The sequence below is a fragment of the Strigops habroptila genome, chromosome 11 (assembly GCF_004027225.2).
Source record: "Strigops habroptila isolate Jane chromosome 11, bStrHab1.2.pri, whole genome shotgun sequence".
NCBI classification, from domain to species: domain Eukaryota; kingdom Metazoa; phylum Chordata; class Aves; order Psittaciformes; family Psittacidae; genus Strigops; species Strigops habroptila.
In genome coordinates this window covers 28218090-28245599 of record NC_046360.1, presented here as the reverse complement: position 1 = coordinate 28245599, position 27510 = coordinate 28218090, and the positions used below count along the sequence as shown (strand labels likewise).

The 27510-nt window shown below is 41.1% G+C and overlaps 1 protein-coding gene across 2 annotated transcripts in view; it reads left to right on the top strand.

Moving 5' to 3' along the window:
• The window catches only part of CNTN4 (contactin 4), a 332256-nt gene that overhangs the window by 231099 nt on the left and 73647 nt on the right, over positions 1 to 27510 (top strand). For both annotated transcript variants that reach the window (XM_030500859.1, XM_030500858.2), the window contains exons 6-8: positions 25 to 120; positions 20366 to 20569; positions 26964 to 27066. In XM_030500859.1, coding sequence (XP_030356719.1) covers positions 25 to 120; positions 20366 to 20569; positions 26964 to 27066 — 403 coding nt within the window. The remainder of the gene's footprint in view (positions 1 to 24; positions 121 to 20365; positions 20570 to 26963; positions 27067 to 27510) is intronic.

The window sequence follows — 27510 nt, the reverse complement described above, 5'->3', positions numbered from 1 at the left end:
ACAGAGTTCTTTCTCTCTTGGCAGATCTCGAGAACTTCAAAACCAGAACAAGAAGCACTGTGTCTGTCCGCCAGGGCCAGGGCATGGTGCTGCTGTGTGGACCACCACCGCATTCTGGAGGTAAAGTGGATTCCTTCTCTTCTTTCTGGCACTCGGTGACATTTTGCAAGATTTTCATTCTCAGGATATGTTTTGGGAAGTCTAAAAGGGCAAACCTTAAAAAAAGACTGTGACAGTGCCGGCCTGACTGAATGGGTCATGCTGGGTGGTTGTGTTGACTAAATGCACTGGAAGATCTCCAGTTGGTATAAATGCAGAGAAACAGACAAATTTTATTGCATATGATTATGCACTTAGGAGATGAACGGAAACAGAAACTAAAGCAGTTTGTGCATATACAGAAGATATGGCCAAGATCTTGTGCAATTTTCAGAAGCTTTTCTGTATGTGGCCTGAGTGTGTCGTCTGCAAAAAGGTTGAAGGTTGCTGACAGAGCCACTTTTGTGCATCATCTTTTCATTATTATTTATGTTTTTTCAAACACTCATTGTCACTCTTTTTGCCTCCTGAGTACTTGGGATCCATTAGCAATTGTCCAGGTCTCATATGGTTTATTTCTGGAATGGCAATACATATTCTTCCTACTGTTTTTATGGGAGCGATACATTTAAATCCATTATTATGACAGAGACAGGTACTAACTGTAACCCAGAGCTCATTGGGTGTCCAGAAATACAGACTGTGGAGAAAAGGACATAACCTGTCTTGAGAGTTACTGGCATCTCTGCCTCTGAAAGAGACAGATTTCTGACTTTGGTGAAGAAATGGAAAAGTTTTAGTAGCAGAAGGGCAAAAAAAAAAAATTAATGGCACTAAGGAAACTAGTGTTGTCTCAGTGGCAAAGGCAAAGTTTGGTAGGGAAAGAAGAGATTCAAAGTAGAGTTTACACATAACCACTTGTAATAAATAATGGAGAGGGGCAGTGGGGTAGCCCTGTATGTTAAGGAGTGTTTTGACAGTCTAGAACTTAATGGTGTTGACGATAGGGTTGAGTGTTTATGGGTCAGATAGGAGGAGACAAGTGCTTGAGGAGCTTCTTTGCTTGCATCTGACCAGCTGGCAAATTTATTCACCTACAGCCCCTCTCACCTTTTAACTTCAGATGCCATTTTTCCTTTTAGTCCAGAAATTATTGTAAGAGTTTCAGTATCTCAGCTTTCTGATGTTCATTACATGAAAGTTGTTCTTGAACCTGTGATATCAAGTCCACAAAACTACTCTTTACCACAGCATCTAACTTATATGAGAGTGGCTCCTATAGAGTTAAATATTCCTTAAAATTATGTGCCTTCTGGTCTGGGTAGATGGAGCTTGCCCCTCAGCCCCTGCAGATGGATCTCATTGCCACATCCGATGAGGCAGCTGCCAAAGCTAGATATTAAAAACCACTGAAGATGGGTTGTGGGTCAGCCACGAACTCATTTGCAGTCTGCAGTGCTGTGGGTGAAGCATCATTTTTAGCTTCATTTCCATAGTGAAGAAAGGTGAGCAGATTTGGAACAGAAATGCTTTGTGGTTCTTAAATCTGAGTGCCTTGAACGTGAGGCTGAAGAGCAGTGCATGCCCTCATCCTATCCCAGACTAATTGTGCTGCACAAAGGTGAATAGTATCAATGGGCCAAGCTCAGAGCTGGCTGGGTGGCTGGGTACTGAGCTGCACTGCTTGTGAAGAGCTCAGGCGTGAGTTTTTGTGGCCTTTTCCAATCAGAGCTAACCCCACCCGCACAGCCCACTCCTGCGGGTAGCAGAGGCTATGCGGAACTGCCTCCCATTTCTCCCCAGTCAAGTAGGCTGCTGTCTCCTAAGAGGGACATTGGGACCTCACAGACAATGCAGAGATGAGGCAGGAATTGCGCACATTTGTCTTTGTCTCCTTAGCAAAGCTTTGCTCTGTGGTTACAGAGAGTTTTCTGTTCTGCTGTAAGAAATCTTTGCCTGGAGATGTGCTGGCTGGTGGTGGTATGTGCAAGCAACAAGAAGGAAATTTTGGTACATTTGTTCAGTGGAAAGCTTTGGTGTATGTACTGATGATAGCAAAGCATTCCAGAAAGGTGCTGGCATTATTTCCAGTTTGGGTTCAGTGTGTGGAAAAGAGCACTTTCGAGTGACCAGGAGGTAAATGCACGTCTGGTGCCCAGAAAGGCACAAAACTCAAGGGTAATTATTTCCCTCAATCATTTGGATGAGGGATGACTTCCTACATGACCACTATCTATGACCTGCTCTATTCCAGCTAGAAAATTATTTTAATTGTAGCCAGATTCACAATTAGTCTAAATTGATACTAGTACAATTTTGTAATTAAGCTGGGCTGGAGTTATGCCTGTTGTTTTCTGGTTTGGATTGAAAGTATTTAATGGAAAGGCAAAATAGGTCCAGTTAATTCAGACTGAGACCCTTGTTCTGCAGGAATTAATCTTCTCTGTGGCAGTATTTTCTTTTACTTTTCCTTCCTCCTACGGTTAGAAATAAGGATAACTGCAAAGTTAATGCTTTTCAGTCATGCACATCGCGTTTCTGTTAGCCAACTGCATGTCTTCCAGGGTAATCGAAGCTATTTGGTCTCTAGCAGTCACTGCACAATTACCACAGCTATCTCTTGTTCCAGCTCTGGGCAGATGGAGGTTCATAAGAGAATATCAGTTATCACTAGGAAGTAGCTGTACATCAGGAAACCGCCGTGTTCATGGGCAGCTGCCATCCCCAGGGCCCAAGGCAGTGTTTGCAAAGCAAAGCTGTAGAGATCAGTTCCTTCCAATACCCCAATATACCACGGCTGGGATATTACATTGCAAGTATTTAATGTTGTGGTGCAACAGTAAAAATGCTCAAGTTAAAAGTGAAAAATAATACATCTCATTGAAAGTACTAGGGGCATTGAGATAGAGAAAATGCAATTACTTATTATGGAATTTCGTTAGGACAGGAAATCTAACTTCATCATCCTTGCAAAAAGTGCCTGGTCATATTAATGACCAATGCTGAAACACAGGACTGTCGAGGTTGGGGCGGAAATACATTGTTATTATTATTATCATCATCATCCTCATCCTCATCCTCCTCCTCCTCATTATTATTATTAGCTTTAGTTTCTGATGTGCATTGAAAATGAAATCTTAAAAAAATAATAATTTTTAAAAAGCAAAACCATTTGATCTGAGCATAGCTGTTGCTTTGATGATGAGAGTATTCACTGGACTAGTAGAAGCCTGGGAGAAAAAACCGAACATCCTGGCCAGATTCATGAGCACAGAGCTTAGGATATCCTCCTGGTGTCAGAGACACAGGGTCGAGAATTTTTGCCTGATGGGGAAGGCTTCCCAGGTGTCTGAGGAGGGCTCAGTGCCAGTGTCTTCTCCATTTATAGGTGGCTCAAGTGGCAAGTCTTAGAACCCCCCTTAACTGAACAGATTTGAAAAAAGAAAAAATAGCAAATTAGAAGGGAATTATTTCCTGTCCACTGTTGTGTCATTGGTTGTATTGGTCTTAAAAACCGTGGATTTTACTAAAAAAAAGTCCATCTGCATCCAGACCTTTATCCTTTCAACTGTAGTTCACTCTAATAGTTTGCTACTTGGAAACATCTGTATTTAAAGAGCTGGCAGCTAAAAGTGAAATTATGTTGCCCTACATACATTAGTTGTTGAGGGTTTGGGGATTTTTTTTCCTTCTTTTTAATGATGCCCAATAAAGGGCTTCCTACTGTTCAAATGTTGCAAGAAATTCATCCTGAAAATGAATCCAAATGATTAACACGTATTTTTAGCATCATAAAATGGGCCTCGTACAGCTTGCACAGAACAGTTTGGGCATTGCCATGTATTATCCCAATTTTTAGTTTAATATGAGTTGGAGATTCAGCATATGAATCTAGGCTTCCCCCCTGGTCCCCTGAGATGAAAATGGAATGTGTATTTCTTTCAGCATGGTTTCAGCAGGGAGTCGCTATTTTGTCAGGTCAGCGCGCTCTGGTGTTACATTTTGTTAAGCAGCATAATGATGTGATTGCCTCCTATGATTAAGTGCATGCTGAGTGCTGGAAATTTGGAAAATAAATGTTCATCTGGAACTTGGGAAGTTGCTGGACTGAAAACAAGAATAAATGCAAATCAAACATTTGCTTCGGTTGTATTTTCTGCTCTTGGAGCAGTAGATGCCTGAGCCCCTGAAGCCAGTCCTGCTGTATTTATGATGCCCTGTCTGTTAAGAGTTTTCAGTTCTTTTCCTTCTTGTTTGCCTTCCCCATTTGTTCACTTACATGCACTAAATCAGTATAAGAACTAGTGGGAACCTACCTGGGCTGTTAGCATTTTTCTGAGATAATTACCCTGTGCATAAAGGGTTTTCCCTCATTATTTCCTCTGCTTTTTTAGTCAAAAGCCTAATGATGGGCGGTGTGGACCATTCTACCTGTGAAGCTCTATGGAAAAAATAACCTAAGAGTAAACATTGCTGTGGGAACATGGCATTCGGGGGCCTTGTAGTGGCATGATGAGTGGCTGTAGGTACTGAAGTGGACAAGAGACAACAATTCAAAATCCTAAAAGTATGTGTGTAGCTAAAATTTGGCTTTGGTTTTGTTGCAGTACATGAGGGTCCCCGTCACAGCTGCTGGCCAGTACTGCAACGTTAAGTGGGCAGTCCTCAGTATCAGAATCACATTAACGAGTTTGGAAATGGGGGGAGCATCAAAAAGTTTTCGTGGCCTTTTTGATGAGACTAGTTTAAGGTATCTCAGCATGGTCTTAGTATGAGCTCTATAATTTGGATGCCTTAAAACAATACTCTATTGCTTTACATTTTCAAAGCCCCACTAGATCAGTACCATTTGCTATTGCTCTCCAGTAGAGCTATTGGAGTAATCTACTGGGAGAAGGAATTGCTAGCCAAAATGGAGAGAAAAAAAGGGGGAGAAAAAACAAAGCAACAACAGCAAAAAAAACCCCTAACCTTTGTTTTGTCCAAAGTGTTTCATTCTGTTGTATTCTTAAGCCTTCTTATTACATTTAGATATATTTAGAAATCATGGAGTGTTTCAAAACATGAAACAGTAAAGCTGTTGGTCAAATGCTTTCCTTTTGAGAGGAGCTTTGCAGGGGGAAACATTAGCTTTACTTGTCTGCTTTCTTTTCCAGTATTGTTAATCAAATTTGGCAAGATACATTTATTTGTTAAGGTAAACTTCATTTAAACAAACAAACAAAAAAGCCCCCAAAACCAAAGCAAATACTCACTTGTGTTTCTCACGGCCCTGAATATAAGTTGTGCTCCACAGGGGATATGCCTGGGAAGTATTTGGAGGTCACTGTCTTTTTAACTTTATCTCAAAGTGTGAAGGCCAAAGTATTTCTTTGTGCCAAAGAGTTCTTTTAGTTGAACTTTGTGGGAACTGAGTGATTTAGCTGCTTTTACTAGATTTATTTGATAGGGCAGAGTTAGTTAATATTTTAACTATAGTCTTCAAATGTCTTCTAACATCCCCAGCATTTCATTGTGAGTCTAGAGTTTAAAAAAACCCAGAATCCTAGAAAGGTATACATGTTTCACTCCACGGGCTAGTAGCATACCCATAAGCATGCGAATAAAGAAGTGTGTAAATCCTTCCCCTCCCTTCTTTGGGAACATAAATGAACTTGTCTTTTAGGATTTCCTTCACTGCCCCCTCCCCAATTTTCTCTTGGTCCATCCTTAGAAAGAGCTATATACACAATGTTCTCATGACATTTGCCTTCTTGCCCTCATGGGAAAACCTCACAGAGATGTCCAGTTGCTGTGAGAAATGGTGAATGTACACAGAGAACTGGTGAAAATGATCTTTCAATTGATTATTTAAATTTCGTGTTCCCTAGAGGTTAGAGGTATGTCTTATTCTGAGATAGCCCATACCACCCCTGTGACATCTGTAACATATTCTCATACCTCATAATTTATCTCAGTAATCTGTGCAAGAAATAAATTAGCCAACAGCTTTTGTAGATGGCAAAGTGCTTACATATGCAGATGGAAACCTGCAGGTGTTTCTACAGGACGTGTCTTCCCGCTTGCATAAGGCCTGTAAAAAAGTTCCTGGTGTCCCAGGAACTGAACCTTCCCGACGAAATTTCTAGTCCTGAACCTCAATTCCCCACACTCCTCTGCTCTTTGCAGTGGAGTTGGAAAACCTTCCTGTGCATTTGGGAGCTGTGTCTCTTTGACTGAACAAAGACAAGTGTTAAAGAAAAATAAGCTTTCTATCCCTCTGCAGAGCCCATGTTCTCAATGCACTTGTAAAATTCCATCTTCCCAAAGAGGAGGAGATTCATTAAATCTCAGTTGTTCAAATAACTCTTTCCCATCTGATACCATTACTCCTATTGGAAACCCAGCCATGGAGTCTGTGTCTGTGAACTGAAATGTTGACAGAGAATTATTCTCACATCTTTTCACATAATGGATGTGTTCAGGTTTTCTCATTCTATCCTGCCTTTTTTTTTCCCAGTAGCTAGGAGAACTTTTAGTTCTGTTGCACAGCTTAATCAAGTAGAACTAAATAAATTTTAGCATTTGACAGAAGAGATGGCAATTCTGATTTCATCTCAATCTCAGCCTTTCATGCTGTATGGTAGGTAGTGAAGTGTAGACACCAGACATGTTTTCAGAAAGCACTTTACTGATTACAGTGGTGCTGAGACCACTTCTGTGCTCTGCAGAAAAATTATTAGCGTGTGCTTAGTCAGCTGGTCAGGTTTTCTCTCTTTTTTTTTTTTTTAAAAAAAAAGAGGCAGTGATGGGCACTTCCTGGGCTGGAAACAGTGAAAACATTTTGACTGTAACTATGGCTGATGGCCTCTGTTATGTGATGAATGGTTTAAGAGGTTTGTCTTGTAAATAATCTATCACACAAATCACATCTTGTATTCTCTCGTAATCATACTGCCCCCACTGCATAGTACAAGGAGGAAGGGGAGAAAAACTGGGAAAACTAATCAGAACAGTGTAGAAGGAAAGAGGCAATTATCAGGTATTTTCATACCATCAAGAGGATCAGCGTGTGGCGTTTTCAACCCCCCAAGCAGCGCTGCTCAGCAGGGAGTGCTTTGGAACAGAGTTTTCTCTGTTGTAGTTGTTTCTCTGTCAAGTATTTGTGCCCATTTACTCCGCATCCTGTAGTGCCAACCTTGCAGTTGTTTCTCTCTCTTCTTTGAAAACTGTCACACTGCCTTTTCATTTGACACTTATGAAGAATTAATACATTATTAATAAATGTTTAGAGTTGTCATTGTAACAATGGGAACAAACATTTGTAATATTCTCCATTAATCAAAGTTTATGTTAAAACTTTGGAAAACAGTCAACTTTGAAAGCAGTAATGGAATGGAAAGAAATTTCTCTAGAAATAGCTCATAGCCAGAGAGGCCAAGGACATTTCCACTTTACATCTACTTAAAAGCAGCAGATTATTTCATTCTGCCCAGGCAGCATCAGCCTCTTCTGCCTACACTGCAACATTTATGCTGCTGCATGAATGCATCTAGCATTTCTGCTGGATGGCCAATTCAGAATGGCTTTGGGCAAAAGCCTTGAAGCACATGTTCCCTTACGTGTTAAATCAGCTTCTTGGTACCAAATCCTTTTCTTGTGGCACATTCCCCACTAATACGAAATCTTCAGAGGAATGGAAAGTTGAATCCTACAAGTTCTGTTACTTTTCTGTATTTGTTAGGGTGAGAATGCTTCTCCTGCCAGTATTTCTTCCTTAGCAGGTAACCTGGAACATTTGGTGTCCCCACTCATCTTCACTATAGTAACCTTAATATTCAGGTTTAATTTTCCTGCAGTTTCTTCCAGTGTGGTATGCCCAGAGCTTTTCGAAAAACGTACTTCTTGCACAACCCATATGCCCAGGACTGGGCAGTTGCTTCTTGCCAAGCAGATTGCCAAAGTACTAAACCACCCCTTCCTTCTCCTCCTTCTCTCCTATCTTAATGTCTTCATAAGCCTTTGCTGCTTGTTCAAATTTGGTTCCAATTAGTGAGAAGCTGATTTAGAGAGGAGTATCTCACAGATGGGTGGGCAACATGGTTTTAAAAGTTCCATTTCTCTAGGAAACCAAGCAAAAAATCTGCTAAGCAGGTTGCAGGTTGATTCAGCTATTTGTCAAAATGCTGCAAGGTCATTGAGCAGCCTTTCATGGATCACTCCAAAGGTTGGAGTGAAAATATGAGCAGGTAAACCCTCCCCTGCGGTTGGGAAAGAAAAAGAAGAAAGAGTTGGAGAAATACTTTGCATTAGCACTAGTCAGTGATGCTTACAACATATTTGAATGTGGCAATGGCAGTGGGGTTGCTGTTGGCAGACATGGTACCTGCAGCGCAAGGAGGAGTTGCAGACCTCTCTGGTTTGCGGAGCTGGAGTTAAACTGTGTTGTGCATGAACGGTTCTCCTTTCAAGATGAAGGGAATGGCAGAGGGAAGGCTTGATGTCTAAGCAAACAGGAAAATGCCACAGCAGGTTGATGTTCCCTATGAGCTGGGGCTCAGCAGCTTACAGATGTCCTTCCTGGAGTAGGAAAAAGTAAAATTCGAACAGAATTTGTCTAGGTACTGCTCCCTGGAGGAGGATGCAGCATGTATATTGGATATATGTGGGAGATGGAGAAGACCACGAGAACAGAAAACAGTGTAGCGTCAAAAATACCTGAATCTGTTACAAATTTTTTTCTCCTAATACTGACTACCACTCAGACGTCCCCATGCAGTAGTCAAATTCCCATGTCCAAAGAAGTGTCAACACTTTAAAAATGGTTTCCAGAGCATAAGCTCTTGAACTCAGTAAGCCTCTGAGTGACTTATCTCAGGCCAAGAACCAGAAAACAACTTCCCCAAACCTGCCAATTCGTAGCGCCTTGCATCATAACTGCAAGGCGAGGTCCCTGCTCATAAGAAGTTTAGTGATGCTCCTGAAAGCTGCAGCCAAATCTAAGCTGCCTGGCAGCAGAGATCATCTTCTCAACAGCCCAAAATTCACTTGAGGTATGTCTTTCCCATAACAACATTACAGAGAGCAGGCAAGTCAGACATGGGGCTTCCTCACTGGCTCTGGGAAAGTGTAATTCTTCTGCATCTGGTGTTGAAGATTATTACAGTTCAGCAAAAATGGGTTTCGTGAAACATAAAATCAGGCATATGAAACTTATTTAAGAAGTGATTGAGAGTTGTAACTTCCCCTTGAAGTGCATCTCCCATCATTTATTTTTTATACTATGCCACAGTCACTGTTTAAATTATTAAAAGCAAGAAATAAAAGCTTATCAGGAGATAGAAAAGGATTAGATTAAAATTAATCTAGCATAATCCTTTCTCTAAAACTGCTGATTCAGTTTGTGCTCAAGTTTATCAATGTATTTGAGGATAAGGGATAAAGATAATTTCTTTCCTAATTTGGGAATGCTTCAGCTGGATATTTCTGACAGCATAGAGAACGTGCGGTGCTGTTTTAGTTGGGAAATTTGTGAAATTACAAATACTTCCAATAATGCAAATGCCAAAACTCAGATTTACACTAATTTGAGCACCTGACTTGGTGTCGTGATCTGCTCCATTTCAGTAGGGATGAGTTTTGTGAACAAGAGTTGCAAAATAGGGTTGCAATCAAGAACAGACTTTGGCACAGGCACTAAGACCCAAATTTTCAGCTAGCATGTGTCATTTATCACCTTCAGTGTCAGCACTGCTGCAAGCTCCCTACCAGCCACCTACTATCACATGTTTGCGCCCCAAGTAAGCTGTCATGGACAGGCAGTGAAGTAGGACATCTGGGGTTTGTAATGCATGCTGCCCTTCCAGAGAACTAGGGGGGAAGAGGCTCAACTCTTCAGTTAAGACCTTGGAAATACTGAAATAATGAGGAACATGACATTAATGGGGTTTTTTTTATTTATCAGTGACAGCTTGTGACATCTTTAAAAAGAAATCATCTGTGAGCTAGTCATGTGGTTTATTCCCCTGTTCAGTTGCAGTCACCACTAAATGAAGATTGAAATGGTATTGAAAGGGGGTAGAGCTGGCAGGGGCTGACTAAAGATGAGTAAAATCTGCTGTCTGACAGAATTCAGTCAATAGGCATTTATGGAAAGTTGTAACATATGTGATCTCTTTATAAAATAAATTAGAGATCCGAGTCTAGCTCCCAGGCTTCACTAAGTGTGTTGCAACCACCCTTACCCTGCAAATCCAGCCTTAACCAGCCTCTTCAGCAAAAGCTCTCAGAAGCATCCAGGGCAGCTGATCTTTCAGCTCCCGTGAGACAGGCATAGCAGAAAGTGTGTTGGTGACACAATCGCAGCAGTGATGTATCTCCACTTTCACAGTCAAATTTGGATTTCCAGATCCCTGAATGCATATACTGCTTCATTTAAGTCAATAGTCCTGGCTATGTGAGCACTCCTTTCTGTAAGGGTGATATTTTGTTGTTGGAAAATAAATGGGGATATTGGTTTTGGCTTTTTTTGTTGCCTGATACGTATGGAATGTCTAAATGGGCCACAATGATGTTGTTTTCAGCTGATAGATATCAAGACTATCAAATATGTGAAGAGAATGATTTTTTTCCTGTGTACTACAGGAAGGTGCCATAGCATCACGTAGCAGTGCCTGTCTGTGTGGATATCTCCGCTAAAGGACATACCACCTGCACTGCTTGCCCAGATATTTCAGCCTTGGAGTTGATAGTCATATTAATTCACTGCAGTAAGAAAATTCTCTGCAACCAACTTTCTTTTTTTAAAGGTTTGATCTAATCTCTTATAGCTGCAGTAAGAGGCTGATCAAAGGTAGTGAAAGCTGGTATTAAAGGATTAGCTAGGTCACATTGAAATATGTTTTAAAACAAGCCCAGGGACCTTCAGCTTTACTGAAGCAAGTGCACAAAAAAAAAAAAAAAAAAAAAAAAGATTTTTAGGCTAACTCTCTCTGACTTTAAACAGAAAACAAACTGATGGATTAAATCTGTGAGTTATTCCTTAAGGTGATGTGTGTAGCACTTTATGTAGGACAAACCTGGAAAATACAAGCAACGACTGAATCTCACACAGCAAAACTACAATGCAGAATTAAAAAACAGTGTAAGCATCATTTATGTGTATGTCCAGCTAAAGCTTATCTATTCTCATTTGATGTTTGCCCGTAAGTAATGAGCAGCTTCAATCCAGCCCCCTTTATCTTTTTTTTCTAGCCAATCTCTCCTCTCTCTCCTTGCTGTTTGCTACTGACAGTATCTGCCATGGAGGTACTTTATTTCTGGCTGTCAGGTGAAGATGAGTATTGCTTTGGAAAGATGTTGAGGCCACTCTGTGGACCATATGAAGCTATTATTCTTTTTTTTTTAACCAGAATTTCCTCGCTGAAATCAACTTACAAACAGAGCATCATACAGTTCTATACATTGCTCAGTGGGAAAAGCTGTGAAATCATCTAGGCTTGAATCAGTGTCACAGGAGACCAAGCATGTGTCTTCTGGCCTCCAGGATGGTGTTGCGTTATTAGCAGGGGTAAAGGTTGTAGCAAATATACTGCTATTCACCACTTGTGAGTCCTTTCTGCATTGCTGCTCTTTTTTAAGTTTGGTTTGATGAAGTTACATTGTAGTTATATTGTAGTTACATTAATGGCACATTACATTGCATAATATTTTCCTGAAATCCTGGTTTTGCCATAAATTAACTGCCATGACCACCCTCTTATGCCATGGTGGTACTCTCTTACGCCATGGCGGGTGGTGTTTCCTTCCAGGATTTCCTATCTGATAACTCCTGAGGAATTTTTCTTAGCAGAAATAAGCTTTCAGTTTGTAATTCCCTTCTTCAATGGATCAGTGTCTCTCTTGGCAGGCCCAGCAACCCAACTTTTACAGTGTCTGGAGCATCATTGTTGGTTGGTGCAGTTCAAGGTTGCACCTCTGTAGAGAAGGGGCATGGCTGGGGGGACCAACCCTTCCCACAGAGCCTTGTGGGTCGCTGCTGGGTTAAGCCTAGCTCTAAAACTTTTAGTTTAAACCAGAGGTGTGTGAAAGCAAGTGGCATCAAATCTAATCCTGGACAAGGTTTTACCAGTTTCAGTGAACACTGAACCTGGTTCCCCAAAGGTATCATAAGCTCTTATGCCAAACGCAGGATGGTTTGTGGGTTTTGTTTTCAGGCAAAACCAGGCTAAGCTGTAAATTTCTACAAGACAGTTTATGGGTTTTGTCAGATGAAAAAACATATAGTTTTTTCCAGAACCTGCCAATCTGCATGCTGCATCAGTGGGGTTGCAGGAGGGTGCCTGCTGCCCATCAGACATTTTTTAAATAGGTTTGTGTATTTAACTGTAGTAAGTACAACAGCACGGAACTCCGTCTCAGCACATTTTCCTTTCAGTCGTTGATAAAGGCTTCTGTTGATTTTTGTCCCTGACGGAACTGTAAGTTCAAATTTTGTTGAAATCCTCAGCGGTACAGTGCAGTAGTCAATGTTCCTGGTGCCACAGCAGCCAGCATAGCCAGCCATCAGCTGGGGCTGGAAGCTGTTAGCAAGAGATAAGCCAGGTCAGCTGTGTACAGCCATCAAATATTTAACTATTTTAGAGATACAGAAAAATGAGGATGCAGCAGATAAAGGTGATTATTGATTAGACTTCAGGTAATGAAGACCTCTCACCTTTTTAAATACCCATATGTGAAGCTCTACATGCTGTGCGAGCATGGAGTCAAGGGGCTGGGAAACAACCACAGCCCTGCATGCATTGCAAATTGCTGTGAGGGTGAGTCAGACACAGAACTTGGCTGAATTGTACACTTTCCTCATTCTTACACACTTCTGACTTGCTAATGGACATGCCATGTACATGCGTATCCAGCACTAACAAACACATGGGCACAGTTATGTTTACAAAAACAATTACCCCTCCCCAAGTAGAAAGGGGCCACTTGCTGTTACCGTTAGTGTGTGATCAGGAGACGCCAGCACTGCAGCCTGTGGTACAGCCCTGTTTCCCCCCTGGTGTGTGTTGTGCCCTGTTAGATTGTATCAGAAATTGTATGTTGTCATCATTGGGGGTTTGTAAGAAAAAGATGGAAAAACCTCAGAGATGTCACAGTTATGTCTCAGGTTGGAGAGATGACCTTTCAGCCTGCTCATTGCCTTCCATGATATCATGTCTTTATGATGATTCCCATCATACTATATCACCACTGACAACAGTGACTTGTGGTGCTTTCACACTGTTCCAAGTCAAATTCTGCAAACCAGTTCACTAGTATTAGCAAAAATAAAGGGCATGTGCTTTTTTTCTATCTCATCTGACAAGGACAGCACATTTCTTTGTATGCAAATGGTTGACTGGCAGGCTGCACAGTAACTGTATCATCACGTTTAGCATACGTGGGGGTTCACCCAAAAATGTATTATTAACTTTAGATTAATCTTGTTCATTATTCATTATTCTTTTTATGAAAACCTGCATTGGAGGCATAGGAGCTGTGGTGTGTCGTAGCTGGAGGCCCTATGTGATGGAGAGGGCAGAGCACAGAGTTAAGGGGAGAATTACCAAGTGATTTTTGCATCCTGGTTGATTCCTTTAAATTATTCTGCATTTATGTAAAAGGAGAAGATAATAATTGGTCCAGTGTGCTAGCAGGGCAATGAAATGGTCTGTAGACCCACAAAAAATGTTTATGGTGCATAATTCATGTAGCTTTACTGTTAAAATAAAACCGTGAAAGAGTTAAATGGCCAGAAACTGCAGTGCAGTTGCCAGCAAACTACTGGTATGGGTGGAGAAGAGCAATGGGGGTTAGGTAGGGCCACACACATGGTACATAGTGCCAGGGATTTGCCTTTGCCTGATAAAATCCTCTTTCCTCTTCCTCAGTGCACTCCGAGCCAGCATGTTGTGGTTCATCTAGCCGCCTTTCCAGCTCATGTTATGTTATTCATGGAGCTACAGATGTTGATCGCTTAATCAAATCAGTGAAATTTAAAATTACGAATATCCCCTACAAGCAGTCAGCAAAATTTAGTAAGCAAGATGAGAATACAGAAAGAATACACAGGACGCTCATCAGATAATCAGTTATGCTTTATCATTGCCCAAATTTACCGTAACCATCAAAACACCTAGTTAGTGCCACTTAAGAGAGATTGAAACACCAAGGAATGCAAGCAATCAGAGCAAAAAAAAAGAGAAGTCTACAAATTATTCACCAAAAATTGATCTTTATGAAGCTTATACAACACTGCTGTTGACACAGGCATTATCTGCTCAAGCCCATCAGGGTGCAGTGTGCAAAGGTGGTATAACGGGGCGTTCACTTGTGTATGCCAGGGTCTGTGCCACAGTCATGTTCTGCCAGGGTAAAGCCTTGCACCAGGCTTCATTGCGGGTGGCTGAAGCTACAGGTGGCCAGGTTCTTCCCTCACTCCATTCAGGACAATGTTATCTTATTGCTTTATAAGAGAAAATTATGTCTTGTCCAGGCTCGGATATGACTTTATGATTTGCGATGTGAATGCCTTTTATGAACTGGATGGGGGGGAAAGGAGGTAGGAAGATATACGCTATGATGGGGATTTTCTATGGCAAAATGATGTTACAGTATCTGAATACATAAAATAGCAGGTGTGAAGGTTTGGCAATTCCTAGCAAGTGCTGGAAAGTGAAGAAGGGCTGAGCTTGTGTGTGCATCAGTTTCTGTAATGCAAACCCAGATTATGGCAGGCTCAGATGGTAATGCACACAGAGCCAAGAGATATGTGTCTGTAGTAAATCATATAAAAGCAAAATGCTAGATCCAGTTGCTCACTACCATCGGTTACAAAGCAATAGCAGAGGGAATAGCTTCCCTTCAGGAAAAGCTTTATGTGACTTTGCTGTATCTGGAAGGGCCCCATCTGTGATGGGAAAAGCAGAGATATGGGATAAAACAGACAGCAGAACTTCAGCACTTCCCATACCTAAGAATAAATTGCATTTGAAAACATAAAAAGGCAATCATAATTTTATGGAACTTGCATAGTCAAGGAAAGTGCAAACCTATCTCATGGAGCTGTATTCACCGTATGTGGATTTAAATCGGTCCTTTTTTATAAGACTGGGATGAGCCTCACCTTTTGTTTCATTAAGTCTCAAAATTAGTCCAAAATACTGTCCTACTGCAGTTACAGTTTGGGTTGCTTGAGACTGTTTCAAAGGGAGGATTTTCTTTGTTTCCTTGATTTCATATTTCTTTCTTGCCATGCATAAGGAAGCCTATTTTGGGGCATCAAGATTTACAGGAAATGCTGCCAATCTTTCATTTCACACTGAAAAACTTCCTGCCTGTCCAACTTACGAGTGACATAGTAGGTGATAACATCAAAATTATAGGAATCATTAAAGATTGGATTAATCTCTGTAACTTTCAGTAAAGCCTATTAAAAAAATAATAGTGTATTGTACCACACTGTTCTTATTAAAAATGATAAATGAGCCCCATTTGGGGGCTAATACTAATTTCAAAATTTCATTCTTCTCTTCAGCTTTATGGTTACCATAATCTTGATGTTTTAATAGCTTTTCCCATAATAGCTACAGAGACCTTTTTAAGTGGCAGCACTGACTTTATGGACTTAAAAAAAAAAAAAAATCAAGAGAAGAGTTTTTTGTACTAAAAGGCAAAAGCAAGACAAAGACAAAATAGGATGGCAGAAAACCAGAGGACATTATTTTGGTAAACCATATGGTCTAGTTATAATAATTACTCATAGCAGTATTTCTGTTCAGCTTTCAGTAGCCCTTTTTTCTTTTGCACTTGCTATCATTTAAAGAAAGTTTACAATTTACAGTGTCTTTAGCTTTGTTTCTTGTCTCGAGCAGAGTGTTGTGTGGGCAGCACGGGAGAGACTTATGCTTTAATCGTTTATAATCACGTGTTAGAAAAATGATGAGGTCTGAACGTGATCAGGAACGGCAGACCCAGGAGGGCTGCATGCTTTGCGAAGCAAATCAAACAAAACCAAACAAGAAAACCCCAGACAAAACCCATGCAGCAAGGCAAAGTGATGCAACTTCTCCTACTTTGCGTGTCTCATTTTCCCCAGGGTGAGCAAAGACTCTGGGCTCTGCATCAACACCCCAGCGGACTCAGCTTCTCCAGAAGGGCAGCCATTGTACGGCATGGGGCTTCCAGGTCTCTCTGCTGGTGCCCTGGCAAGCAGATGAGGACATTTTTTCTTGGGGGGGGGGGGGGGTGTGTGTGTGTGTGTGTGTGTAAAAAAAGAGTGTCTGCAGTCCAATAATAAAATTGAAAAGGCATATCTTAAATGTCCTAAATCTATATTCAAGTGGTTTGAATCATTGATTTCCTTTTTAATTGCTAAAGTTGACAGCAACTGCTGACTGCTCTAAATTTTCTTAAACCATGGTAATTAGCCATGAAATAGTGGCAGAAACCTTGGGTTCTATATTTAAATATTCACTGACACTTTTACATGATACAGGGTATGTATTTGTGGTTAGTACACTTGGTCCTGAAACCCAGAGGTAGCCTGAGCATTGGGGTTCATTGTAGAGCATGGGGGGAGCACCTGGTGTGAGAGAGTCTCTGAGGAGGGTGAAAGGAGTGAAGAAAAAAAGGCTTCTGGCTTCTTTTTTGGTATTGCTGCCACACATGTTTAAGTAAAACAATTTTGCAAATAGGAACTCAAATAAAAGGGTGTCCATGGAGCTTTGAATCAAGACTGTTCCTGCCTGATGTTGCGTAGATGGATGTTAGAGGCGCATAACCTTCTGCCATGTACTGCCTAGCATGTTCTCCTGCCTGTCACTAGCACAGAGACATAAATATTAACGGCAAGTGTGCTGTGTTACCTCTGTACAATTGAGCTTCTCCTGAAAGCCTCTTCCGCAGTGGCAGGGGATGGAACATAGAGAAGAAGTTGGTGTTCTGCTGGTGTGCAGTGGACTTTCCTGCCACATATCTGGTCTGGGAGTGATTTGCAGCTCTATACGTTTGTGCCAGTTGTTTCCATTGTCCTTCAAAGTCAAATCAAGCTTCTGCTAACACGCCTGTTACCTCCACTGCTCTTCATGAGCCCAAATTTTCCATTGATTCCTTTGCAGTAGGTGAGTGATGTTAACTAATTTAGGATGCTCTTCCCTGTCCCTCTTGTCTTTGCTGTGGACCAGTAGAACAAATACTTAGCAATTTGTAAGCTTATGCACAGAAACCTACAATCCACTTTCCTTCTTCTAGCATGTGCCTATGGTGGCAGTGTGGGTATTTCAAGTACTCAAGTGTGTGTAACCCATCAGAATGAATTTGCATAGATGAAAAAGGCTCTTCACTTAGCAGAGTAAGAAAAGTTTCAGGGTTGAATGTCTTCAGTCTGGTGATGGCTCAAGCCAGGATGCATAGACCATCTGTACCAAAAACATACAAGTAACTTCTTCATCTCCTGTCCTTGCTGATAATCATTACAGAAGTGAAGATTTGCCACCCAAAAGCCTCCATCTCATTCTGGTCTATCATGGAAATCCAGTCCATCAGGGCAATGAAGAGAAGTGCAGTACCAAAGTACGACAGAGGTTTTTGCAGTTGAAAACCAGGCTGGTGCTCTACTGCTGACAGTGGGATTGCAGCATGTTTCTGCTTGTCTTTAAAAACGGCAAATATGGGTCAGAAATCTTCAGATAATATTCTCTGTTTGAGAGACCTACTTGAACATGCTTTAAAGGGGAAATTGAAAGCGTTGTAAATTAGGCAAAATTACAAAGGGCCCCAAACTAGAAAGGAGAAGTTTGTAATAAATTCTTTGAGGATTTAGAGTCTAATGTGCAATTAGAGAACCACGAATTGCCTGTTCCTGCTCATTCTTTGTACTGGAAGGCTCTGTCTGTAGCTTCAGTAAACGTTTCAATCACATGCAGTCACCAGGAGCCATCTCAGGCTGTATTTTGAGTGTCTGTTTACACAGTTGTTACAAATTGCCTATGGGATGTGAACCGTCTATCACTTCCATAGCAATTAGTATGAGAAACCTTATCAAAAGAAATCTGTCAAGTTTGAAAAGCCATAAATATTGCACTAGGATCTCTAAGGAAATCAAAGTGAGTTTGATATAGTATTTATTTACATGTTGCTACACAAGCAAAAGCACTTATAGATGTTCCAGTCTATGTTATTCCCTGTGCTCTATATTCCATTAGTCCCATGTTATTTGAGAGAGAGAACTATCCAGAGAATTGTTTTAAATATTATATAGCAATAATGGAGTGCTCCTGCTATCTAATTCTGTGTAAGTTGGGCAGTTGTATTTTTCTGGACAGTGATTTGTTGTAATGAAAGGAAGACAAAGCTGTAGCGTCAGATTCTATGTTGTCAAATTAATAGCATTTGAAGATGACTTTTGAGGAGATTCTGGTGTTTTGCAATCTGGAAATAGGTGCCTTTTTGTTTCCCATGCATTGGGTTCATCTCTGTGGAGGAATCCCAGATCATCACTATTTGGTGCTCTCTTTGATCAGACCTCTTTACTATATGCACAACTTTACATTTGCCTTCTGCTCTCCTGTGACCTGCTTAACCAAGGTTTCCACATGGCGCTCAGCTCAAATGACACAAATATTTAAGCCTTTTAACTAAGGCAGAGGCTAGGAAAAGCTACTACAACAATTATAAGATTGGAAAGCCTGTCTTGAAAATGAAGGCAGAAGGGCTCTTGATGGCTCTCACCAGCAAAGAGGCAGGAACTCTTAAAGCTAAAGGCATCATTAGCCCAGAAGCACATAGCTATAGACTAGTAATGGAAATATTTAACCTGAAAATTAGAGGGTTCTTAGCAATTCAAGTAATACCAACTTACAACAGAAAAGTAGGAGGCAAAAACTTGCTGCTTCTCAAGTATATTTATGAATGGGACTATGTAACTTCCTGGGAAAGATAGGGTGGGACAGGAATTGTTGATCCAAAAAGACCCTCCCTTTTCCATGGGTTTTGTTGAGGAACATGTAGTCAATTCACCATCCCACAATCAACACAAAATTATGTCCTGCTGCAGAGCTCAGGGGGCTTTGGTGGAAACTTGCTGTATGAAGATTCACTCAAATTTAAATGCCTCTGTGCATTGCAGGGCCATGGTGTTTATTTGCCTATTGCTGAATGCTGCTGGAGGAGCAAGATAATTGTTCACCAAGAGTAAATAAAAAAAAGCAAACAACCAACTTAACTACTTGCAGAAAATAATAAGCCAACTGAGAAGTGGTACCTTGTTTACTCTGAGTATCCTCTTGACATCAGCATGAGGTTACTTATAATTAGATGCACATGTGTAAATATGATGATTAGATATTCCCACATAAACATAATTATCATATCTTCCTAAAAGTCTAAGCAGGCATTTTATAATCCTGTTGTTGAAAATAAATAAATAAAAGCCAACAATCTGCATTCAGCCTCTTACATATGTAAATACTGGAACATGAGGGCAGAATATATTTTCCAAAGTACCTAATGGTAGTTGAGGTCAATTACAGTTATGACTCATTAGAGTATTAAAATAAGAATGCACTTTTTAGTATAATTAGTGTTCCCTTAGAAAACTACAGCAATCTTGTGTTCACTTTAGTTCTTCAAGGATTTTCAGGGTGTTTGGGCATTAGTCATAGGCAAATATAATAGGGTTGTTTTGCATTAGCCTCACTTACAAACTCTGCAACCACTTGCAGCATCTCACTTGTTTTGTTATTGCTCAAATAACTTAGAAAGATGCCTTATAAAACACAGAGTACTGTCTAACCAGTCATATAGAAGATTACAGCTGCTTAATTTAGTGTTCAATTTTTTGCTGATTCAGAAATTCCAAAGGAATAAAGCGTAGAGTGTGTGGTAACACACTTGGCAGATTCTCCTCCAAACTGTGTTTAAAGGAAAAAGAATTATTAAGAAAGAATAAAAGAAAAGTCGTGAGTCAGGCTGAAATGTTCATGACAAAAAGGTGAGATTCTTGTAAAATGTTTTCTATTCTGAGCTGGAAGAACTTGAAGGAGCAACAAGAATATTAGATCTGTCTGTCAGCTCGGAAGTGTCATGGTTGGAAATTTATATTTGTAGCCATAAAGATAAGAACTTGCAAAACGTTTGCCTTGTTATCATTTTATGGACTGTGATATATCCCATTTTCCTAACCATAGGGGACAGGGAGAAACTAATTTTCAGGGCTTCAGCTCTGACTTGGGAAGAAGTCCAGTGCTAGCCTGTGCCCCATGAGAACGTGTGTCCTGTCACTAAGGCCGGTGGTACCTTGTGCTTCCAGAGCTCACCTACGCGTGGATCTTCAATGAGTACCCAACCTTCGTACACCAGGACAATCGCCGTTTTGTTTCGCAAGAGACTGGGAATTTGTACATCGCGAAGGTGGAAGCTTCAGATGTGGGCAACTACACGTGTGTGGTGACGAACACGGTGACCAACAGCAGGGTCCTGGGTCCCCCCACCCCGCTTATCCTCAGGAACGACGGTAGGACTTAGAGGACGGGAACTGGGGGTTGGGGTTGGGGAGTTTGTTTTGTTTTCCCTGACTGGCTGTCACCCAGACATTAAGAAATGGCCTGAAATATTTGTATCAGAGATATTTTTCCCTGTGGAGGGATTCAGTGAGGCTGGAGAGCCCTACTTTAGCTGTGGTTCAAAGTCACAGACAGTGGTGGAGTTTATGATGCTGTGGCCAAAGTTGCTCTTCCCGCCGCTGGAACAACTTTCAGTCTCAGGCAATAATTATAAAAGAAAAACCTGGTGACACTTGGCCAAAGACAGGAAACAAAATAGATTTTAGAGTTTGGATATGCTAGTTTTGCTCATTTTATGCAGCCCAAAAGAGAACAAAGGCACTTTGTTGTTTCGGTAACTGCTAGCTTGGGCTGTATTTCCCAGCAGAATTAGTGCTATTTTTAGTTGCCTGTGGAATAATATAAAAAAGCAAGAAGAAACCAAAAGAGGATTTCTAAATTTATCCAGACAGTTGATTTGTATCGTTGTCATTTTTGAGTAGATAAGAAAAATAAATTTGTATGCTAATTTGCAATTAAAATTAATTAAAATTTGTCTGTTTAAAGGATAACAGTCAGGACATTTGTGCCAGAAATAGAAATGCATTATTAGAAACGTCTTCTAGAAGAAGAGCCATTGTCACCTAGTGGTATTTGACAAAAATTCCTTGCTTGTTAAATACAGGCTTGTTGCTGCCAGCCTCCTGCCCATAGCCATTCCCTTCACATTAACACAGTTCCTGCGGGCAGGGAGTTTGGACATATTGATAATGGGAAAGTGCCACAGTTAGGCTGGGAGGGCTGATGAGAGCTGCTTATCCAGGGCTGTGCCAGATCTGCTCTCTGTTACAGGACAGGTTTCGTGTCTATAAACACAGTGGCAGTAAATCTGTCCCTCTGAGTCCAGAATAAGTCATCTGATGTGTGAAAGATAAAGAGGAATATTTAATTTGTCTCATACCAACGTTTTCAGTGTTTCAAAAAGAAAAATTTTTAAGTATTACATTAACAGGACTTTTATGCAAACCTTACCTAGCTGAAAGTGCTTCCATTTATCACAATCAAGCTCAATGTCTGCTCTTGTTCTGCGGTGGGGCTGATGCTGGGATGATTGCTAGGCAGCCTGATTGTAAAGTGCCTTGCCAAGGGCTTTACCCCAGTGCATCGCTCCTCCGTGCGCTCTGCTTTATTTACAGGGACCGATTGCCTTCCTGAGGTAATTCACAGAAATGTTCTCTGATCCTTTTGAAGTGCACTCTGCTGTTTATTAAAGATATGAAACTTTAATTGAACCTCTGAGGGGTTGGGGAATGCATTCCTGAGTTAAACAAGAAAGGTGCTGTTGTATCCATAGAGCCAAAGATGGCTGTACTCAAAAGCTGAATATGGGCTAAATATGTATTTTAAAATACGAATGCGCCAGTATTACAGACAAGCTTCATTTTAAAAATCAGCAGGTCTCCATTTTTCGTTCCCCATAGAGTAACCCTGTAAAATCAAAATATAACATGCTATCACACTTGAAAAGAGAAATTATATATGTTGCTTTAGAAGCGCAAACAACAGGAGTAGAATGGGAGGCACATTGGCGAATGTGTCTTGCTTATCTTTTATCTTCATATCTGACATGTCCAGCATATCTTAATATATATGACATCTATTTTCTTTACAACACTCTATCATTAAATTAGTAGGCTCAGAGGCTAGCTCATCAGCAATTAATGTTTCAGTTTCATTTAATTTCAATTAGTGAGTTAAGTGGGAAAAAATGCATAATGTACCTCTCCCAGTTAATGTACTGAGCTGCCCCTCTGGCAGCCGCCTGGGCAGGCAGCAAGGTATCATGTCTGCAGGGCCCTCGTGCAGCTCAGGAGGTGGGATGGGGGGGTCCTTGTCCCTGGCAGATCCTGTGTTATGGGGAGGTTGCTGCAGCTCTGAGTCCTCTCAGCCCTAGGCTGTAGGGCTGGAGTCCCATCTGGGACAGTCTGCACTCCACCAATGCAGCCTTCATAAAATGGTCTGTGGCTGGAAGTTTCTAAACTCTTGCCTTCATGTTGAAATACTTTTTGTGAATTCCAAACGAAATCAGGTAACTTACAACAATCTCCTTTTGAAATTTCTGGTTTTCTCAAAAATCAAAGTTATTTTTAAACTGCAAAACATTTTTGCTGTCAAGCAGAATTAATTGTGGGTCCCTGGAGTTAATACATAGCCCCATTACTGTGAAAGAAGCAAATGGTGGAGTAAGATATTATCTGAAAGGAATGCTGGTCACATAAAACTAAGAATAGTGCCTGTATTTGGTTTTTTAAATTATTTCATACTGAGTCGAAGAGAGAAAAAGAGCTCTTTCCTTTTGTGCTGATGATAATCTCTCACTCAAAAAACTTCAAAAACTCCGAATTCCAGAGCTGTAGGAAGAAAACAGAGTTCAGATGCTCACAGTTTGGCTGGCCCTATGCTGTTTGATATCAAGAATTCCAATGGTTTTAACAGACAGGCGTATGAATTACGTGGTGGGTATTCTTGCTGTAGCCAGTGTTCAACCTGCTTATTGAACTAAAAATCAGTCCCCGTTTGCCCAGAGCACTCGCCACTGCCATGCTGGGTGGGCAAGACATCTGCAAGAACCCCGAGGTTTCTTTTCACATTTCTTCATCAAATTATGGCAGTAATTTTTCTAGACTGTCATGAATCATTTAGGCTTTTTATGTTGAATACCTGTCATCTTTGTTGTGGTTATTTGACTGGAATGTAATCATCCTGGAAAACAGCTTTTCAGCATGTTTTTGTGAAGCGCTGCTTGCTTTACGGTGGCAGGCTTTTGAGCTGTGTAATCTGTAAAAGGAAAAGATACGGGTGTAGGGAATCAAATCAGATCCTGTAGGCAGATTGCTTTACCCACCTGGGCCTTTTGTGCTCCCTTTTTTTGCTTGTTTTCAGCTGCAAGGCTTCAGAGTTATAGATCTCCTGATGTTTGCAGCAGATTTTCGTAACCAGTGGTACATGCTCCTGTTGACAGAATTCAGGTTCCTTCCCTGTCTCTGTGCTGTGGAAGCAGAAGGTGCCTCTTATCCCATTAGTTATCCTCAGACAGTTTTTCCTCCTTGGAGAGGTAAATATCATAGAGGGTTACAGGATGGTGGTAGGAACAGACCGTGCCAAGGCAGCTGTCACAGTCAGCATGAGCTCAAGCTCTGCTTCTATGGGCAGAGGTTATCTGATGATGATAAATACAGTGTACTAAGTACAGTGTGTGCTGGGAAAAAGATGTTTTTCCTCTGTCCCTCTTAATTCTCTCCCACAACCGCATGCAGTCACCCCCTGTTTAAATAGTTTCATGTAGCTGTATGGATCTGTAGCAGTGAGGATGCTTGCAGTGCAGGTGGATAAAATATTTAAATACAGTATCGTGTAAGTGCAGCAGTGCCCGAAACTGCACATACTTAGTTTGGGACCTGTCCTCCTGAAATGCGCACCCATATTCCAGCACATGTCTTTGGGAATGGCAAGCAGCTCTCCCTTTGTAAGTGCTAGTTTATAAAAGGAATAAATAAGGGAAGATATAGCTTTCTTCAAGGTGTCAATGTTTGGTTTCAGCTTGGGTTCTGAAGTATGACAGTTAGTCCTGGTATTACCAGCTGGTATATCCCATTGTGGAGAAAGGGCTCTCTGAGATATTTCCATGTTGGAAAATATAATAAATAGTTAAACGTATATGGCACCAAAGAATGAGAATGATCCTATAAGCCGGAAGTTGTCCATTAGGATTGTAGCACTTACTGCATCTCAGAAGATTTAAGTTTGAATGCCAGAGAAGCCACCTGGCAGCTTGCTGAGGGGTATGGACTGGAAGAGGAAAGGGAACAAACCTGCAATACTGTCTCCTCTGTTTAATACAAACATGGAGTCTTAGCATTGTTCTCCTCTGAACAGGCAGTGGGTACCCCAGGGGGCTGTCCCCACTGCTACTGCGGCACTTTTGGGGACCTTTGGGCTACCCCAACCCTGCAGCAAACACCAGGCAAAGCCTGTTATGAGCACCCAGGTGTTGAGAGCTGCTGCTCTTGCAGTACTTTACTTCTTCTCTTTAAAATGCACTTAGGATTTTTTACATCAGCATTAAAACAGTAATAGTAGGAAAGAACTGAAATAGTCCTGGAATAAAATTACCATCAGCAGCAGCTGTGTGGGCCAATTAAACTTTAACATTTCACAGGTGTTGTCAGGAAATGCGTATCATCTCCTCAGACAAATTAGCTTGCTTCTGAATTCCTGGGACTTTCATCCAAAAGCATGTTTTTAAGCCTTGAAATCGGAAGAAAAAATAGGAAAGCCTCTGAAATGGAAACACATAAAACATCTGATGTGCCATGAAGATGGGACTGTTCTCATGAATTTTGCTTGTTGAGGACTGGTTGGTAGCTGGCCCATCAGTGAGCTACTTGACAGAAGCAAGGTGGCTTCTTGCCCCGGCTCCCTTTCTCCCATGTTATTTGGTCACTGTGTTGTTTCCCACACTCCAGCTGGCTGCCAGCAGAGCCTGTGGAGCTTTTGGAGGGAGCTACATCCTCCTCCTCATCTCCTGCTCGCATGCCTGGGTTGTAATGGGGCAGGTTGTGGCTGGTCACACAGGCATCAAGGAGCTCTTCACCTCTGATGGTCAGCCATCAGAAGGTAATGGAGACCTTAGTTTCTTCAGGTAAGTCTCCAGCCTGAAAGCCAGCATCTTCCACAGTGAGACAGCTGCCTGCATCTAGTCAGACTTTCATGCAAAGCATATCTTCAGATCTTCCTCTGCCAAATTTGCAGTCTTCATTGCAGAACATGGAAATGCTATTCTGGGAAAAGGTCCCAATAAGTTCTAGTATTGGCAACACAGTGCTGCTGCTCCCAAATGTTACACCCAGCCTTGCCCTTGGGCACCACTGGGCAGTACCTGCTCTTGGCTGAACCTCACCCAGCAAGTGTTTAGCATGGAGTCTGGAGAAATCTAGGTAAGTTTGCAAATATTTAGTGTGTCACAACCAGGAGAACAGAGAGCATTTTCCATGATGTTAACTGTAATAGACATTTCCAGCCCTTCAGTGCTGCAGTATTAATGTCCAGAGGGCTAAAGAGCAGCATGCCCCAGAATTCTTGTTTGTACAATATGTGAATGCTGGAGCGTTGACGCAGACTCGTGTGTTTCCTGCTGTATGTGCTGGCCAGGACATGACTGTGGAAAGAGTGTTCGTATTATTAATAAATGCATTTAATTTTGATGACTGATGATGTGCAGCAGCTCCTCTTTATATAATGTAGCAGCAGTGCTTATTTGCAATTGAGGGTTGGAAGATGATGTAACCTGCTGTTGCACCAGAACAGGTAATACACAGGTCAGCAAGTAAAGGTAGACTTGATGTAAGCCTCATACTGAGCATTTTCAACTTTAAAACTCTTAACTGTGAAAAAGTAAAGAAAAAAAGGCTTTTCTTGCATCCTCTTTGCAAAGCAGGTGGGCAAAACAGAGCATTGCAGTCATAAGCAGCCTGGACATACCTGAATCTCTCTGCGAAATCATGCTCTCACATTTCTGTGTTACCTGCACTCTCTCATTCCTGTATTTGCGCATTCTGTTGGCATTCCTCTGGTCTGATCCAGCACCACTCCTGGCTTGCATTCTGTGCACTAGTTGCCTGCCCCGCACTTGGCCAACATCCAGGAAGTGCCGCACAGTTAAGATTTAAACTGCAATCATCAATTAGCTGATAATCACTATTGGTGAAATTGTATGTGCTGGTTTTAAGACAGTGCAGTGACTAGAAATGTAGCCATTTATCGTAAATATAATGGCCTTTTTATGTGCACAAGTTTTTAAACACAATTCCATGAAGAGGCTGCTATGATACATGATTTATTGGAGCAGTAAAAATAAAGAAATTACCCAAAGAGTGTGATCTCTGCGTATCTAAATCCTTGAAGTTAATAGAAGCCTCGATTAGCTCCAGTGCTTTTAAAACTTTTTCTAATGGCTATTTGTTCCGCATTTTGTTTTCTAGAAGGTGGAGAACCTCCCTTATTATTGCTTTCCTTATTTCACAAGTTACCTGCAACAATCCTGAATATTCAAAACCAAAAAGTAACAGAGCCATGAAGAAATTTTAATCTTTGGCAGATGGTGTGGAGCGCTGGTTCAGATTTTCCTCTGGCAGTAAATGTGAAAAGAGCCCACACTACACGGCTGTTAGAAACAGGCCATGTTTAAAATGAATGGATTAATTGGGCAAGTAATGATGTATAGAACAGCTCTGTGCTAGCACGGGAACACTTGCGAATTTATTGCAAAAATTCAACCAAGCTTTAGCATCTATTTTATGTTCACAGGGGTGATGGGGGAGTATGAGCCGAAAATAGAAGTGCAGTTCCCAGAAACGGTTCCATCTGCAAAAGGAACAACGGTGAAACTGGAGTGCTTTGCCTTGGGGAAGTAAGTTTTGATCCATTATTATTATTCCTCCAGCTTCTCACTTTCATAGTGCTGTGTTGTAGAGTTTGCAGGATTTCCTAACCATTCACTTTCCTCAGCAGGAGTGCGTTTGTAACAGAGGGCTTGGGAAACAGGGGCTTTGCTTGCCAAAACTATAGACTTCCTCTCCCAAGGAAGAGCGAAGACATAACTTACTTTGTAAAGATGTGTTTGTGCTTCTCCTGTTTTGAGATTTCATGCCACACTTAAAACGTGTCTCTTCTTTCTAGAGTTAACTCTGGCAATACTTCCAAAATAAAAATGTGGGACTGGTAGGAAAGTGGATGTATTGCCACAGCAGAACCCCAAATTCCACTTTGTCAAAACATCATTTTAATAATACTTTCATATTAAGTATTAGTAAATTTAATAATATTTATTGCTATTTTAATAATATAGTCTTCT